Source organism: Chiloscyllium punctatum, chromosome 9 (assembly GCF_047496795.1).
Source record: "Chiloscyllium punctatum isolate Juve2018m chromosome 9, sChiPun1.3, whole genome shotgun sequence".
Classification (NCBI taxonomy): domain Eukaryota; kingdom Metazoa; phylum Chordata; class Chondrichthyes; order Orectolobiformes; family Hemiscylliidae; genus Chiloscyllium; species Chiloscyllium punctatum.
In genome coordinates, this window is record NC_092747.1 from 74,340,368 (window position 1) to 74,354,995 (window position 14,628).

The window sequence follows — 14,628 nt, forward strand, 5'->3', positions numbered from 1 at the left end:
AGGCAGTGGTCAGAGAAGAACACTGGCTTGACATCGGTGGATCTGACTGAGAACGCTTGGGACACAAACAAGAAGTCTATCCTTGAGTGAATAGACCCATCTGGCTGCAACCAGATATATCTACACTATGCTCCATCTGCAGGGTTGCTGAAGACATTGAGCAGCTTGGCATCTTTGACTGTTTCCATCAGGACTCCGGACATGTAGTCCCTTCCCGCCCCTCCCAACCTTCACCACCAGATTGTCTGTCTGCATCTATGATACAGTTGAGGTCTCTGCTAGAATGACCAGCCTGGACATAGTCAGCAACAGTGGAAGCTGCTGCAGGATGGCCGAACACTCACTCTTTCCCGATGGAGTTTACACTTTAAATAGTCTCGAGAAGTGTTTTTGTACATAATGTCTGCTATGAGGACGCGCCCACCCACTACCTCCTTAACTTCAGAGATGGTGAAGTTGCCTCCTCACAGCAGGATAGCCACACTGGAAGAGCAGTTATCATTGCCCCCCAGCCAAATTGAAGGCCCATGGGCCCAAAAGCTTGAGCATCTCCTATAGATTGTAATTTTCAAAGCTCAGACTTCAGCTCATCAACTCTGAACCAGAGTTCCTTGAGCAACCAATACTTACTAGATGTGATCACTATGAATTACTATTTTCCATCATGCAGGTATTGTCTGGCCTGCATCTCAATATTATTTTTAATTTGTATTTTTATATTTACTACTGGTCTTTAGTTTTAGTCCAAAAATATTTGTCCACTTTATTCAACTGTTCAAATGAGCAATTATTTATCAACCAATGAACTTGCAGCTTTTCTTGTGATAACATTCCTTTTGTTCACTTCTTCTGATTCCCGAATCTCCAAAATCTCTGATTTCTTTGTGTGTGTGTGTGTCTGTCTGTCTGTCTGTCTTTATCTGTCTGTCTGCGTCTGTCTCTCTCTCTCTCTCTCTCTCTCTGTATGTGTGTCTCTCTCTTCCCCCCCACCTTCCCTCCCACAAAAAAAACTTCAAGATGTTGATCAAAAAAAAGTAATGTCTTGTTTAATCATGTTGATGGGAGATGGTGGTACTGTGGTAACGTCACTGGATGAGTGATCCAGAAACTTAGGTTAATTTTCTGGGGACCTGGGCTCAAATCCCACCATGGAGAAAGTAAGGACTGCATTGCTGGAGATCAGAGACAAAAAAGTGTGGTGCTGGAAAAGCACAGCCAGTCAGGCAGTATCCGAGGAGCAGTAGAGTCGACGTTTCAATCATATGCTCTTTAACAGGAATTCCTGATGAAGAGTTTATGCTCAAATGTCAACTCTTCTGCTCCTCAGATGCTGCCTGACTGGCTGTGCTTTTCCAGCGCCATTCTTTTTGACTTAAATCTCACCATAGCTGATGTTGAAATTTGAGTTTTAGTAAAAACCTGGAGTAAAAAGCTACCCCAATGTTTACCATATAAACACTGTCGATTATCATTAAAAAAAACTCATCTGATTCACTTGTGTCGTTTTTTGGGGAAGGAAATCTGACATCTATACCTGTTCAGGCCTACATGTGACTCCAGATGCATGGCAATACGATTCACCCTTAAACTGCCATTTGAAATGACCTGTTAAGCCTTTCAGTTCAAAGCAGTTAAAGGTTAGGCAAAAAATGCTAGCCTAGCTAGAGACAGTCGCATCCCCATGAATAATTGAAGAAAAGGTGCAATTTTACCAGTGTGAAGTGTGGTGAAGTGTGGAGGAGAAGGGGTGTGGTAACTAATTGAACTTTCAATCGCTGCCACTTTTAGGACTCTGATTTGGAAGTGCTTATTTAGGACGTTGTAATTTACATTAAAGGCAATGTGTTTGAACTTCAACTTTGAAAACTACTCTAAGCAACTCCCTCACTTGCATGGTAGTGTGGTGAATGCTTCATGTGCAATAAGAAAAAGCCTGTTTCAGATGTTAGAAGAAAATAAGATGGATCCACCATGGGATTTATAATTTTGATGAGAAATATTCAGGCTTAATTCCAGAGACATTTAAAAATGGCATGCAAGATCTGTTTCTGGATTTTGTACCAGTTTTTTGCATCAGTTTTTGCTAATGTATAATAATCAATTGAGTAATGAGCCCATTCCTACATGCCCAATCTGGCTGGCTTCAATGGACTTAGAGATCTCCAAACCCCTACAATTTGCATGAATTTGGGCTATCGCCAGTGTCCCACAACCAACAATGGGCTAGAAGGTATTTAACATATCATGATAATATCTGAGGAATGAAGCTTGGCTAAACAGCAGGAGTATTCACTACCTTTCTTCTAATAGTGCCATTGGGCTTTAATTCTTCATTTCAACAAACAGAATCAGCAAATGGGAATTTGATGCTCAGTGACACCCAGATGTTGGCATTTGTAGTAGTGCCATACTCCCACTCAATGCTGGTGGAAGTCTCTTGGTGCATGGATATCATCTCTGCATTTGAACCAGAAGTACACGTGAATGTTATAGCTGTTAATGTCTTTAGCTGTACCCATACTATTGTAATTCTGGTGTGAAACTAAGTCATTATGAAATCATAATCTAATGTATTTTAATATCTCAAAGCATTAACTACCATTTGTTACTATGTTTCATTCTTAACTAATAAATGTGCACATCTTGTCTCTATTCTTCCATGACTGTGGTGTTTTCAGTTTCTTAATAAATTAGTCACTTAAGAGTTCAAGGATCCTTTTCTCATTTTCATTAAAAACCGTTTCTTCTGTTGATGTTATTTGCATTAACTGTTTTTGTTAAGAAAAATATACTTTTCCTACCATGTTTCACGATATTGTTTAACCTGATCATAAAGCCAGCAATTGACACCTACTTGAAAAGTTGTGTCAAAGTAAGGTGGGGGAGTGGTGGGGTGAAATTGCATCGAAATGTAGGGAGAGTGGTAACATGGCATTGTATAGAATCCCCTCCCTCTCTGCTGTACTCTCTTTCCCACTCCCTTGAGTCAGTCTGTGCTTCCTCTGCTTCCCACATCACTAATATGCGGTCTGGGACTCAGTGATGATACTTGACCTCAGGCTAATATCGTATTGGCAACAGCTTTCATCTCCTCAGTGAACTTGCCAATCACTGAAGTTCTGGCTTCTGGCTGAAAGCTCCTAGTGGATGGAGTATCTGCCCTCGGTGTCCTTGATCTGAAAAAGGTGATCACTGTCAAATTAAGTGCCTGAATGTTACTTAGTACAGCAAGCCTTCCCTAAAAGAGGTGACACGGGGCTCTCATTGGCACAAATTGAGTTTAATAAGTTTCAGTTGCATGGAGTGCAAAGCTGAAATTTTAAGTCCACCTTTCTCTCCCCAGTCAGTAGTTGACTGTCCCTCAGTAATTCCCACTGCTACTGGTGACCTCAAGGCCAGCCATTCTAGGTATTGAATTCAATATTATATCTGGGCAATTGGGCAGTTTTTGCAGTAAACTAGCTGTCATGTCCAGACTCCTGATGGAAATGAGCTGCATGTTGTTTTTAGCAACCCTACAGATGGAGTGTTTCAATAAGGTTAAATGGGCTCGCTCATGCTACAGTAGAGTTCCTGTTTGTGTTCAGTGTTCACTGTCTTCTGACCACTGCCTCCTACTGGCTGGATGTCACTTACTGGAAGATCATTAGATTGGCAGCAGCACATGAAAACTGAATATGAAATATTGACACTAGAAAACATCAAGACGCTTATCAGACCACAAATCTTGGAGAATCTTTACACCCTCCTTTCAGTCCTAAGAGCAAACGTTACGAGGTTTTGCATTCTCAAAGGTGTTCAGAAATCATGACCAAGTCTGAAAGAACTATCCAGACTGAGAATAGCATGCAGAATCTGTCTCTGCTGCAGTCAGAGAGTTAATGTCAAGGAAAATGTGTAAGTGGTGGAAAGTCACTAGAACTCTGTCTTTAGTGTGAAGATCTCCAATGTCATCTGTGGTCCAGTGTGTACTCTGTGAAGTGAGTTGAGATGTACACACAGTTTTCTTTTTCCTAAGGTATGCGAAAAGCTCTGTGATCAACATCTTGAAGGCAGAAGGTAGCTTTGTAACTTCATCAAAGCCTGCCAAACTTGATCGGAAAATTCTTTTACGCTGAACTTGTGAAGCCCACCAATAGCATGGATTTCCAGTGCAAAGAGCTGTCATTGACCAGATTGATTTTGTCAGATTTAAAAGTTTGGTGATTGAGAAATCTGCTGCAGGGGAAGAGAATAACACTACCATGAGAAGCAGAATCTTGAGGGGAAACCTTTTCAGGCCGTTTGTGCCAGAGAATATTGAACATGTACATGTATATTTCATAATTTGTCTGGCAAGCATAATAGCTCATACACTATGCATTGTATTGTATGTAACATTAAATGTTGGACTTATTTATGTAATTCTTTATAAATTTATCAATTATATATATGAAAGAACACTCTCCTCATACAAAACCTTTTCTCTTTAATGTAGGTGTTTCCATATGTTCTTCTGCTTGGGGCAATCCTTATGTATATTCCAGCCTTATTTTGGCAGTTCACTGCAGCACCTCAGCTTTATGGTGAATTGACTTTTATAATAGAAGAGCTTGATAAGGCTTACAATCGTGGAATTAGATTAGCACAGCACATTGCCAGCACCAGTGGATTTGATGTCAACGGCTGGCCCCAATCCTTTGGGGAACCGAGTGGGTATGTAGATAAGCTATTTGTTGTATTTTGTATCGTAATAAGTTACTGCAGCTATCCCGAGCCTCTGCATCAAATTGGTTGCTATATTAAACAAATTGTATAGAATGGTAGACAGATGATGTCATATAATGTCTTTGTGGTTACAGTAACAATCATTTATTTAACGTTTAATTGTAGATTAATGGAAAATGAGCTTATTTCCTGACTGTTGCTTTTTAAGAATTTTTATTGGCAACATTCTAGCAAAACAAGGCTTTTATGGGAGTGGATGGGGATCATGAAATATGTAATTATGTTAATGCCAATGCAAAATATACAAGAACAGAAAGAAAGGGGCAATCATGGCACAAACATTTCTCAACTTTCTAATTAGCTATTTAGCAAGAATCAGCGAGAAAATAAGGCAAGTATTTCACTTGAAACACACAATATTTGACAAATTCTAAAAGATTATGAACTGAATTCTTTTGTTTTCTGGAACATTTGGAGTTCAGCCCACCATTCTAACCTTGCAGCATTGCTGACCTATTTTTGTGGTTTGGGTTCATTGGGCATAGAGTGTGGTCTTTCACTGCCAACATGTTTTGTTATATTGTCGGAAGAGATGAGAAAATTAAAGAGGCAGACAAATCCTGAAGGAGAACTCATTTATAGCTTTTGTAAAACATCGACAAATTAAATGTTGGTGGCATAATGTTAGGCTTCACTTGCTGGTACTGCCATACTGCAAAATTTAATCGGATACATTCACACCTCCTTCAGATTACTGCTCACATGGTGAAAACTAAAATTTACTTAAAGTATTTCCAGTCTCATTTATGTTGGTGTGTGATACATTGAACACTTGTTTACCATGAGAAAGAGACTGGTAAAGAAGTTCATATTTCTCTGTTTTTTATGTTGTAATTTTTGGGAGTCCATCGCCTGATGCCCTGAGAATACTGCATAGTTTCCAAAAGACTACTTCTATAATAAACAAATTTAAACAGCATTGGCTAAACATTATTGGCTAGCCAACTAACTTGCTGAATTACAGAGAGATTATTCCCTTTTAACTTTTAATACAACCAAAATCACTATGATACAGTTACATTTCACTGCAGTTTTTCTGCAGAATTGTTGTTTTTACAGAAAGAAGACCAATTTATCTTCCAACTTCCAATTAGAGTCATAGAGTCAGAGAGATAAACAGCACAGAAACAGACCTTTCAGTCCAACTCATCCATGCTGACTAGCTATTCTAACCTAATCTAGTTCTATTTGCCAGCACTTGGTCCATATCCATCTAAATCATCTATCAATCCATCTATCAATCCATCTATTCATATACCCATCCAGATGCCTTTTAAATGCTGTAATTGTACCAGCCTCCACCACTTCCTCTGGCAGCTCAGTCCATACGTGCATCTCCCTCTGTGTGAAAATATTGCCACTTATGTCCTCTTTACATCTTTTCCCTCTCACCCTAAACCTATGCTCTCTAGTTCTGGACCTCCCCACCCCAGGGAAAAGATCTTGTCTATTTATCCTATCCATGCCCCTCATGATTTTATAAAACTCTATAAAGTCACCCTCAGCCTTTGGCTTGCTTTTCCTCCTTTCATTTAGCAGTAAGATCAGGAAACCATTAAAAAGTGCTCCTCTGCATTTCCAGGGAAATACGAAACCATCCACCAGCTGTAAGGCATTACGTCAGCCCTTAGCTATGTCAACACAAACCTTTGAGATCCCTTTGATTGTCACTGGATGCAGCTGCATCTCTTAGACTAGAGACTGTCTGTCTTCCCACAATTCCACTCGTAGCTCGCAGAAGGGACTTCAGTTGCTGCAGTCCTTTGTCTCTCTATTCCTCTTTATTTTTGTCCAAAAACTTAGAGACTGAAAGTCTGTCTACAAGTCAGTGTAGGTCTCCAGGTGTGAGAACTTTACAATTTTCTCCTGTAGGCATCACCCTGAGCCTCTTTGGTGTAATGCATGTCCAAGCTACCTGGTCTGTCATCAGGCAGAGCTCATCACATCTTTTATGATCCTATTTTGACTTGAATTAAAAGGACAGTCCCAAAGCGGATTAATCTTATAAAACTTTACATTCATACCAAAATGACTAAAATAGATCATCTAAAAATAGTACATCATGTTTTAGGTTCTCTTAATTAAATGTTCTTTCTTTAACTTTAGTGCCAAGGAGAAGAAGGAGAATTTTTTCCAATTCCCAATCGTGGAGCGTTACTTGAAATCAAAAGAAGATTCCTGGAGTATGTTGACATTGTATCTTGTTCGCAAAGGCCTCGCTCTCACTTTTCTTATACTTGCCTGCATCTACTTGGGGTATTACATCTCTCTGACCTTTCTCACGGATGAATTCAGATGCTCAGTCAAAACTGGTATTTTGGGGAATGAAACAAGCATACCAGAATTTTTTCAATGCAAACTCATTTCTGTTGGAATTTTTCAGCTTCTAAGTATTGTCAACATTGTTGTATATATCCTCCTTATACCAGTTGCAGTGTATGGCATGATTTTTCCTTTCAGAAAAAACTTCACTTTTCTAAAGGTATATGAACTTTTACCACAGTTTGAAGTGATGAACATTACCAAAAGTTATTGGAATGATTTGAATCTATACCTTCTATTCCTGGAAGAAAATATCAGTGAAATAAAATCCCATAAATGCCTTAAAGTGCTAGAACACATAAAAGGTAAGGAGTTATTAGAACCATCTATGATGGATGCAATGATGCCTTTAATAGCCCTTGGACAAGTCAAGTCAGATACAGTGGATGGTTTGGCCAAACACAAGAAAGCCGATCAAAAATCTGACCCCAATATGGACCAGAATGCAACACAACTGAAAGGTAAGACATTTTGTTGAAATAAACTTCAAAACAGGCACCTTTTTTGCAAAGAATGCAAGAAAGAATAAACATCATACCCTTCTCAAACTGAGGGTAGCAACAACTGATTCCAGCAGTATGTTTTGATGGCCATTCTGAACAGAAACCTATTTCAATGGACCAGAATAGTCTCAAAATTCCTATTGAAATTACTAAGAAAAAGAAAAATCTACATCACCATTTGCTACAAGGATCTTTCCATAGTGTGCACTCAGGATTATTTTCAAGTGTCTTAAATTTTAAGTGGGTTAAAAGGAATTTTCCTGAGCTTTGTTCCCATGACGATCTGCTCTCTAAATGCAAAGGCTGCAAGAAGAAGTGACCATCCAGATTAGTTAGTTTCTGCCTCTTTAACTTTGACATAGGATTTTCTGAATGAAAATGGTGACTGCTTGGTTTGTATTGAAACATGGAGACATAGACCATTCTACATGTAATCAACAATGAAGAAGAGAGAATATTTCTAGCCTCTTCCCTCATTTTCCTGTTTGTCACTTTACTGAGTATCTGGGCAATTGTGCAGGAAGTATAAGGCACTCTTCCCTACCTTTCAAAGATCGACTGGAATCTTGGGTCAGGTCAAAGCTATTCAGATAGGGCCAATAGTTAAGCAATTCCATGGAATCAGTGCTTTTCTATCCTGTATTGGAATTTAGGCTTGTAAAAGGCCCTGGCTCATAAATTCCAGTCATCTTAAGACACAATATCAATAGCACACACTGATGAAAATTAAAAGCAAAATACTGCAAATGCTGGTTATCTAAAGCAATTCTTCAGTTCTGAAGAAGTCATACTGGACTCAAAATGTTAACTCTGTTTCTGTCTCCACAAATGCTGACAGACCTGGTGAGTTCCTCCAGCATTCTTTGTTTGTTGGTGAAATTTAATATGAGTAATGTGTGTCCTGCCCAAAGTTAGGACAACTGGCTGGACCCCTGTGTCATTTCTCTGAGTCTAAATGCAATAATCAAACACTTATTCTCTGTCAGGGTAATCCAGAATCTAGTAAAACTGAAATCCTGTTGCAAGGAGGTGCTAGCCAATTAAAAGCGACCAGTTCTTTACTACTGGCAGTACCAGGAGGAGCAGAGACCACTCTGAGAATAATGCTCGGATGTACGTTGGGATTTGCCAGTGGGAGTCGAAAGAGAGTGAGTGTGGGCTGGTGTGATAATTGCAAGGAGAGAATCACCTGATGGGTAGGGTGAATGAAGTGGTAGTGCTGAGGAGTCAGGTTCCAACCTATGAATTATAGCAATGAGGGACCCTCCAGTAGGCTGCAGGCAAAGTTGAACAGTTTGTATGTAGTGAGTGTCTCATCTGCATTTCTGGCTTAATGTATAAAGGCTTCCCTTTTCCACCTGGAACGATCAGAAATGGACTACAAGGACCTATCTTGCATTATTCTCCCATTCAGTGGGAGCCCCAGTCTCCCAACCTGCTTCCAAAAGGGACATGGAATTCTACTCTGGGTGTGCTATTATTTCTGTGTTAACATCCAAGCAAATATGGCGGATCATTATTTCAAAAGTTCTACATTTATTCTAGAACTTATTTCACATAAACCAGTCATTGTTGCTCTAAAATGAATGAATTGACTAAAATAAAGACTGGAAGCTGGAATTTATTTGTAAATAAAACAGACAAATTGAATGAGATACTAAAACAAGATATTTAGCTATATCTATTCTATATTAAATTTGCTAAGTAAATTTACATATTTAATTTTACAATACATTTTAAAATTGTCAGATTCTACAGAAAAGGAATTATTGTAATTACTGAACCATATACTTGCAATGGTATTTGTTCCTATAGGTAATACTATAGTTGCGAGTTTAGATGTGACATAGTAGCACTGCATGGAGGATATTAGTGAAGACCTACAAACTACTAAGAACCAGATTTGCTGCATGACAGTTAAGTTTCACACTTTGGCAATTCTAAAACATCAGTCTACTTTTATTCAGTATGTTTTGGCAATTAGCTGAGTGGAGGAATGTGTGACCCCAGAACCTACACAGGGCATTTTGATAAAGCTAAATGTGTGAGAGGTTACCTGCTTCACGAAAGTGCACCTCACTGACCCAAAGCATAAATCTTTGTTCCTAATTGGAGATTTGCTGATGGCTGTTACGACAAATAAAGATCAAGCATGTTTTTTGTAAAAACTGATTGATAACTCCCTGCCTGTATTGTGCCTGGGAAGCAAGTTGAAAATCTATCACAAGGTCTTACAATTGTGTCCAAATGAGTACAATCTTCAGTCTCACCCCAACTTCAACTCTTTCACTTCTCTGATTTGAGTATTTTCTCCTTTTACACCTTTTGCTTCCACCCATTTTCAGTATCAATGTACACCCAACACATCTTTTAAATTGTTAAAAAGTTTACTGCTGATTTGCTATCAGAGTTAAAAATCAATACATGAGATAGCCAACTTGTACGTCTTAATTACAGCCATGAATGTGAGCTTCTGAGAGTTTTGCTATCTTTGTGGAACTTGCATCTGTTCATAGAGATCCTTATAGATCCCTCAAATAGATAAGTTTTATTATTGTAATTGAAGCAGACAGCCTTGCTAGTTGAATTCTCTTTGTGGCCGAGGCCCAACTGTGAGGACTGAAAACTAGACCTGGATTATTCAGGTGCCTTGGGCTGAGCCTTTCATTCACATGGCAATTAATTAATTGCCTCCAGGTCTCTCATTCCTTTGAAAGACAGGATCACATTCCCAGGAGCTTCTGGCCAGTCAGCTGTTGCACTCGGCAGTGCCATCAGGAACAGTGACCTCTGATGGGAATGTGCCTAATAGTCAAGGATGCCATAGAGAGCAGACTCTCCTAGTCAGATAAGTTGGGTCTGGAGGTACTAGTGCTAGTTAGGCAAGTCCCTGCAGAGTAGGTGATGTGGATGGGGTTGGGAGGATGAGTGGTGATTGCTGGGGTGAGCTTTTGTGCAGGAATGCTCATTGTCACCAGGTAGCTCCTTAATTGACCACAGCATTCCCAAGCAAAGGTCCACAGGGACATAGCCATGCTTCACCAGGTGGATTATATTCAAGGAAAGCCACCGCCATCAATCACTGCTATTCTGTTTCCTCCCACTCAGCTAATGTCCAATCCAAGCTGCCACTATCCTTTTTATTCATGATTTTTAACCTTACTGGCAAGTCTAATTTTTTGTTCTTTTATCAAACACCTTTTGGAAATCCATATGCACCAGATAAACTCTGTTATCCACATCAGCCCTCCCAGTTACCTCATCAAAATCTCAATCAAGTCTCAGCTGCGCATCTATAAAATCCAAAGTTTGTGAGAAGATTTGTAGCTCGGGTGCTCGTTGTGGTTCTGTTCGCCGAGCTGGGAATTTGTGTTGCAGACGTTTCGCCCCCTGTCTAGGTGACATCCTCAGTGCTTGGGAGCCTCCTGTAAAGCGCTTCTGTGATCTTTCCTCCGGCATTTATAGTGGTTTGAATCTGTCGCTTCCGGTTGTCAGTTCCAGCTGTCCATTGCAGTGGCCGGTATATTGGGTCCAGATCGATGTGCTTATTGATTGAATCTGTGGTTGAGTGCTATGCCTCTAGGAATTCCCTGGCTGTTCTCTGTTTGGCACTACTATTATAGGACAGGCCAATGGTTAGTCTTTGAAATACACAGTCTCTGAGTGTGGTAGAGGCAGACTCGATTGAGACCTTTGATTGGAATACACTTGTGCTCTGAAGAGGAAGAATAAGCCTCTTCCAGATCCATTTTGATTTATCCCTCCTGCTCTCCCTGCCTCTCTCTCACCTTTGATAGTTTGCATTGCCCTTAACAGGCGTTTCATGTATATTATTTATTTGGAAACACAGGTGTTTTACTGATGGTGTTTAATTGATGGGGGAAAGAAAATACCATGGATGATTTAGTGACAAGGTTAAAAATAAAATTCAGTTGAGAGTAAGAGCACTTCTGGATGTATAAAAAATAAGAGGAAGACTGTGTAGGGTTACACAGAAAAGGCTAGAGAATGGCACTAAGGGAACTGAATTCAGGGAGCTGGGCAAATGGGTCAAATGGTCTCCTTTTATGATGCATCAATTCTATGATTCTGAGATAATTTCTAAATGCATTCCCACAAAAACAAAAGCAAAAGATGAACTAAACAGAAGAGGGTGCACTGCTGGTTTTCTTGGTATATTAGAAATCAACCTAGGTTCTGGTTCAAGTAAAAATATTCTGGAGTGTAGAAAATGAAGTTACATCCAATGTTCACTTGAAGCAATGAAGCTAAAAAAGTTATTAAAAAAATCTGAAATTTGTTCATTATCAAGATGAGTAAATGTGACCTTTTTACAACTGTTTTCACAGTAATTACTAAATCGGCTTCTGCAGAAGATGGGATCAGATCCACCGATGAAGAAAGAGACGAGTCCATGGCTTTACGACAAAGACTTCTGGAATCTCAAATTTGCAGTTCAAACTGTTAAAATATGGAATTAACCATGTGCATCAGTTCCTAAAGACAAATATGAGTTCTTAATTTATAGGAGTATTAGCCTGTATATTTGTTGTCAGAACAGTGAACTATAAACTGTTCAAGTTTCTCTTGAATCTTAATTGTTTGTTGCCTGGTAAAGTCCTTTATCTTTAAATGTGTACTTTGGTCTTCAATGTGCATTTCTCACATTTTTCTAAGTAAATATCAGTATTTTAGCAAGACTATTGAGTCAGCTTAAAATAGAATGCAGATTGTCAAATCTGGTTAAAATTAATCAGATATTGCTGAGCTTAACTCAATAGAGTCGATGTCTAATTTTTAAAAAGTATTTATACTATGATTGTAATAATGTCATCTTTATTATCTCTTATTTGGAGATATGATTGTGGATATTGTGTTCATATTGAGCCTTTGGGTTAATGGTAGAATTTTCACCACCAAGTCAGAAGTGTAACACTGAAGCATCACTCCAGGTAGCCTAGATCAACAGAGACTATAATATGGTCATCACTGTATTTATTCGACAAGCTGCTCACATCTGGATTCCCCTGCCACACTAAATTAAAACAAGTACGTTGCATAACATAATCTTGGTTGCATTCTCGGAGAAGATTCTCTGATGGTAAGACTCACGACAGCAGTGATGGGAAGCCAACCCAGCTGTTCCTAATAAGTGACTCAAGAATCGCGTGAGAGAAAGTGAGGACTGCAGATACTGGAGATCAGAGTCAAAAACTGTGGTACTGGAAAAGCACAGCAGGTCAGGCAGCATCCAAGGAGCAGGAGAGTTGATGTTTCAGGCATAAGCCTGGTCTGCTGTGTTTTTTCAGCACCAATCTATTAGAATCTCATGTGAGACATGAGTTAAGATTTGTCCTAGGTAAGAATACAACAGATGGATTGTATTGATGCTGAACATAATTACAGAAAAATAATTATTTTAGAATAATTAATTACAGATGCTGTGTAACAACATCTTTAAACAATATTTGAGGAGGAAAATGCTCTCAATGTTACGTTAATTAAAATGATCATTCGTCTAGTTATGGAATATAAAATGTCTTTCTCATGTCTTTCAATTCTTTTTATCATTCAAAGTTGTTGGATTTTTTGGGATTTTACAAATATGTATTGGTCAGTTTTCCATTGTTGCATTTTCCAGCTTATGTTTGTCCATTTCAGTGAATAGGAGGACAGTTGCAACTGGTGAGCATGGAGTTGGAAAACCCCAGCTATTATTCAACTAAGGTGGAATCTCCCCATGGAATATAGCCAGAAAAATAATAACCTTCTGATATGTCTGTGTTCAGGTTTTGTAATTGCACTAGTTATAAGAGTCAAAAACAAGAATAAATGGTAATGGCTTTCAAAAATCTACCCAGCAACTGACTACCTGTCTCACGTGTAAGCCTGAAAAGAGAAAATACTGAATAAGAAAAGCAAGTCAGTCAACGTCTGCAGAGAACGAATCTGGTTCTCAACTTTCAAAGAGTCCTGTACCAGTGCACTTGTGTAATGCCAGAGTTTCTATTTGTTTTAAATTTCAGGTGTGCTGTTTCTTGTTTTGTGTTTTATAGAAAGTAGGAGCTGTTACTGTGGAATGTCACAAATGTTTACTGTAGAATTTGGGAAAACATGCCAAATGAAAAGTAGTTTATGTCACTTAAAACTCTGCTAGAAATATTTTCATTTTAGCATTGAATTTATTCTTCATACCCTAAGAAAAAAAAGTGATCTTTAATTGTAACAGTACTTGAAACTCCATTAAGACAGGGACCTTAATTCATTGGTAATCAGTCTAAGGCAATAGACTCTGGTTATGGTATGCAAGCTTACAGAGATATCAAATTTATTCATGAACTATTTTAACACAATTCTTGTTCCAAATGTCATGTTAGATCAGATGTGTGTCATTCAGCCCCTCTAGCCTGTTCTGCCATTTAGCTAGAATATTACGATGTAAATAAATAAATATGATAATATATTATACGTCTCAAACACTCCTTTCAGTCAGCAGGTATACTGCATAAAGTGTTATAATCTGCCAAATGGTTAAATTGGGTCTGCCCGAGGGAAAATGGCTGGACTGTAGTCCAGACTTGTGAAGAAGAAATCAATCTTCACAAACGGACATAGAACTTTGCTGGATAGCAGCCACCTTTGACCCTTCAGTGAGACTGCAAGGTATCTCCTGACATACAGAATGCATTCAGCTTTGATGGGTCAGTTCCTCAGAAGCACATAATTTGCATCACAACATAGCACCACTGCCCCCCTATCCTCAATCTCCTGCCTCATAACCTTTACTGCTAATTCTAGTTCACTGATAAGCTCATTTTCTTCCAAATGTAAATAGATCCTATCCCTCAGTACCTCCTGCAGCATCTTTCCTACCACTGACATCAGGCTCAATGGTCTATAATTACCTGGATCATTCCTGCTTCCCTCCTTAAACAAGGGGACAACATCAGCAATTCTCCAGTCCTTCTGGGTTCTGTAAAAATGACGCAGGGAAGGCAGAAAAATAATATGGAAGTGCTTACCAGGCTGATCTGGT

At 39.0% G+C, this 14,628-nt stretch overlaps 1 protein-coding gene across 1 annotated transcript in view; it reads left to right on the forward strand.

The window, feature by feature from the left end:
- Window positions 1-14,022, forward strand: part of panx1a (pannexin 1a) — an 86,934-nt gene extending 72,912 nt beyond the window's left edge. The window contains exons 3-5 of the mRNA XM_072577821.1: window positions 4,478-4,695; window positions 6,874-7,550; window positions 11,942-14,022. Coding sequence (XP_072433922.1) covers window positions 4,478-4,695; window positions 6,874-7,550; window positions 11,942-12,060 — 1,014 coding nt within the window. The 3' untranslated portion in view covers window positions 12,061-14,022. The remainder of the gene's footprint in view (window positions 1-4,477; window positions 4,696-6,873; window positions 7,551-11,941) is intronic.
- Window positions 14,023-14,628: the final 606 nt, after the last annotated feature.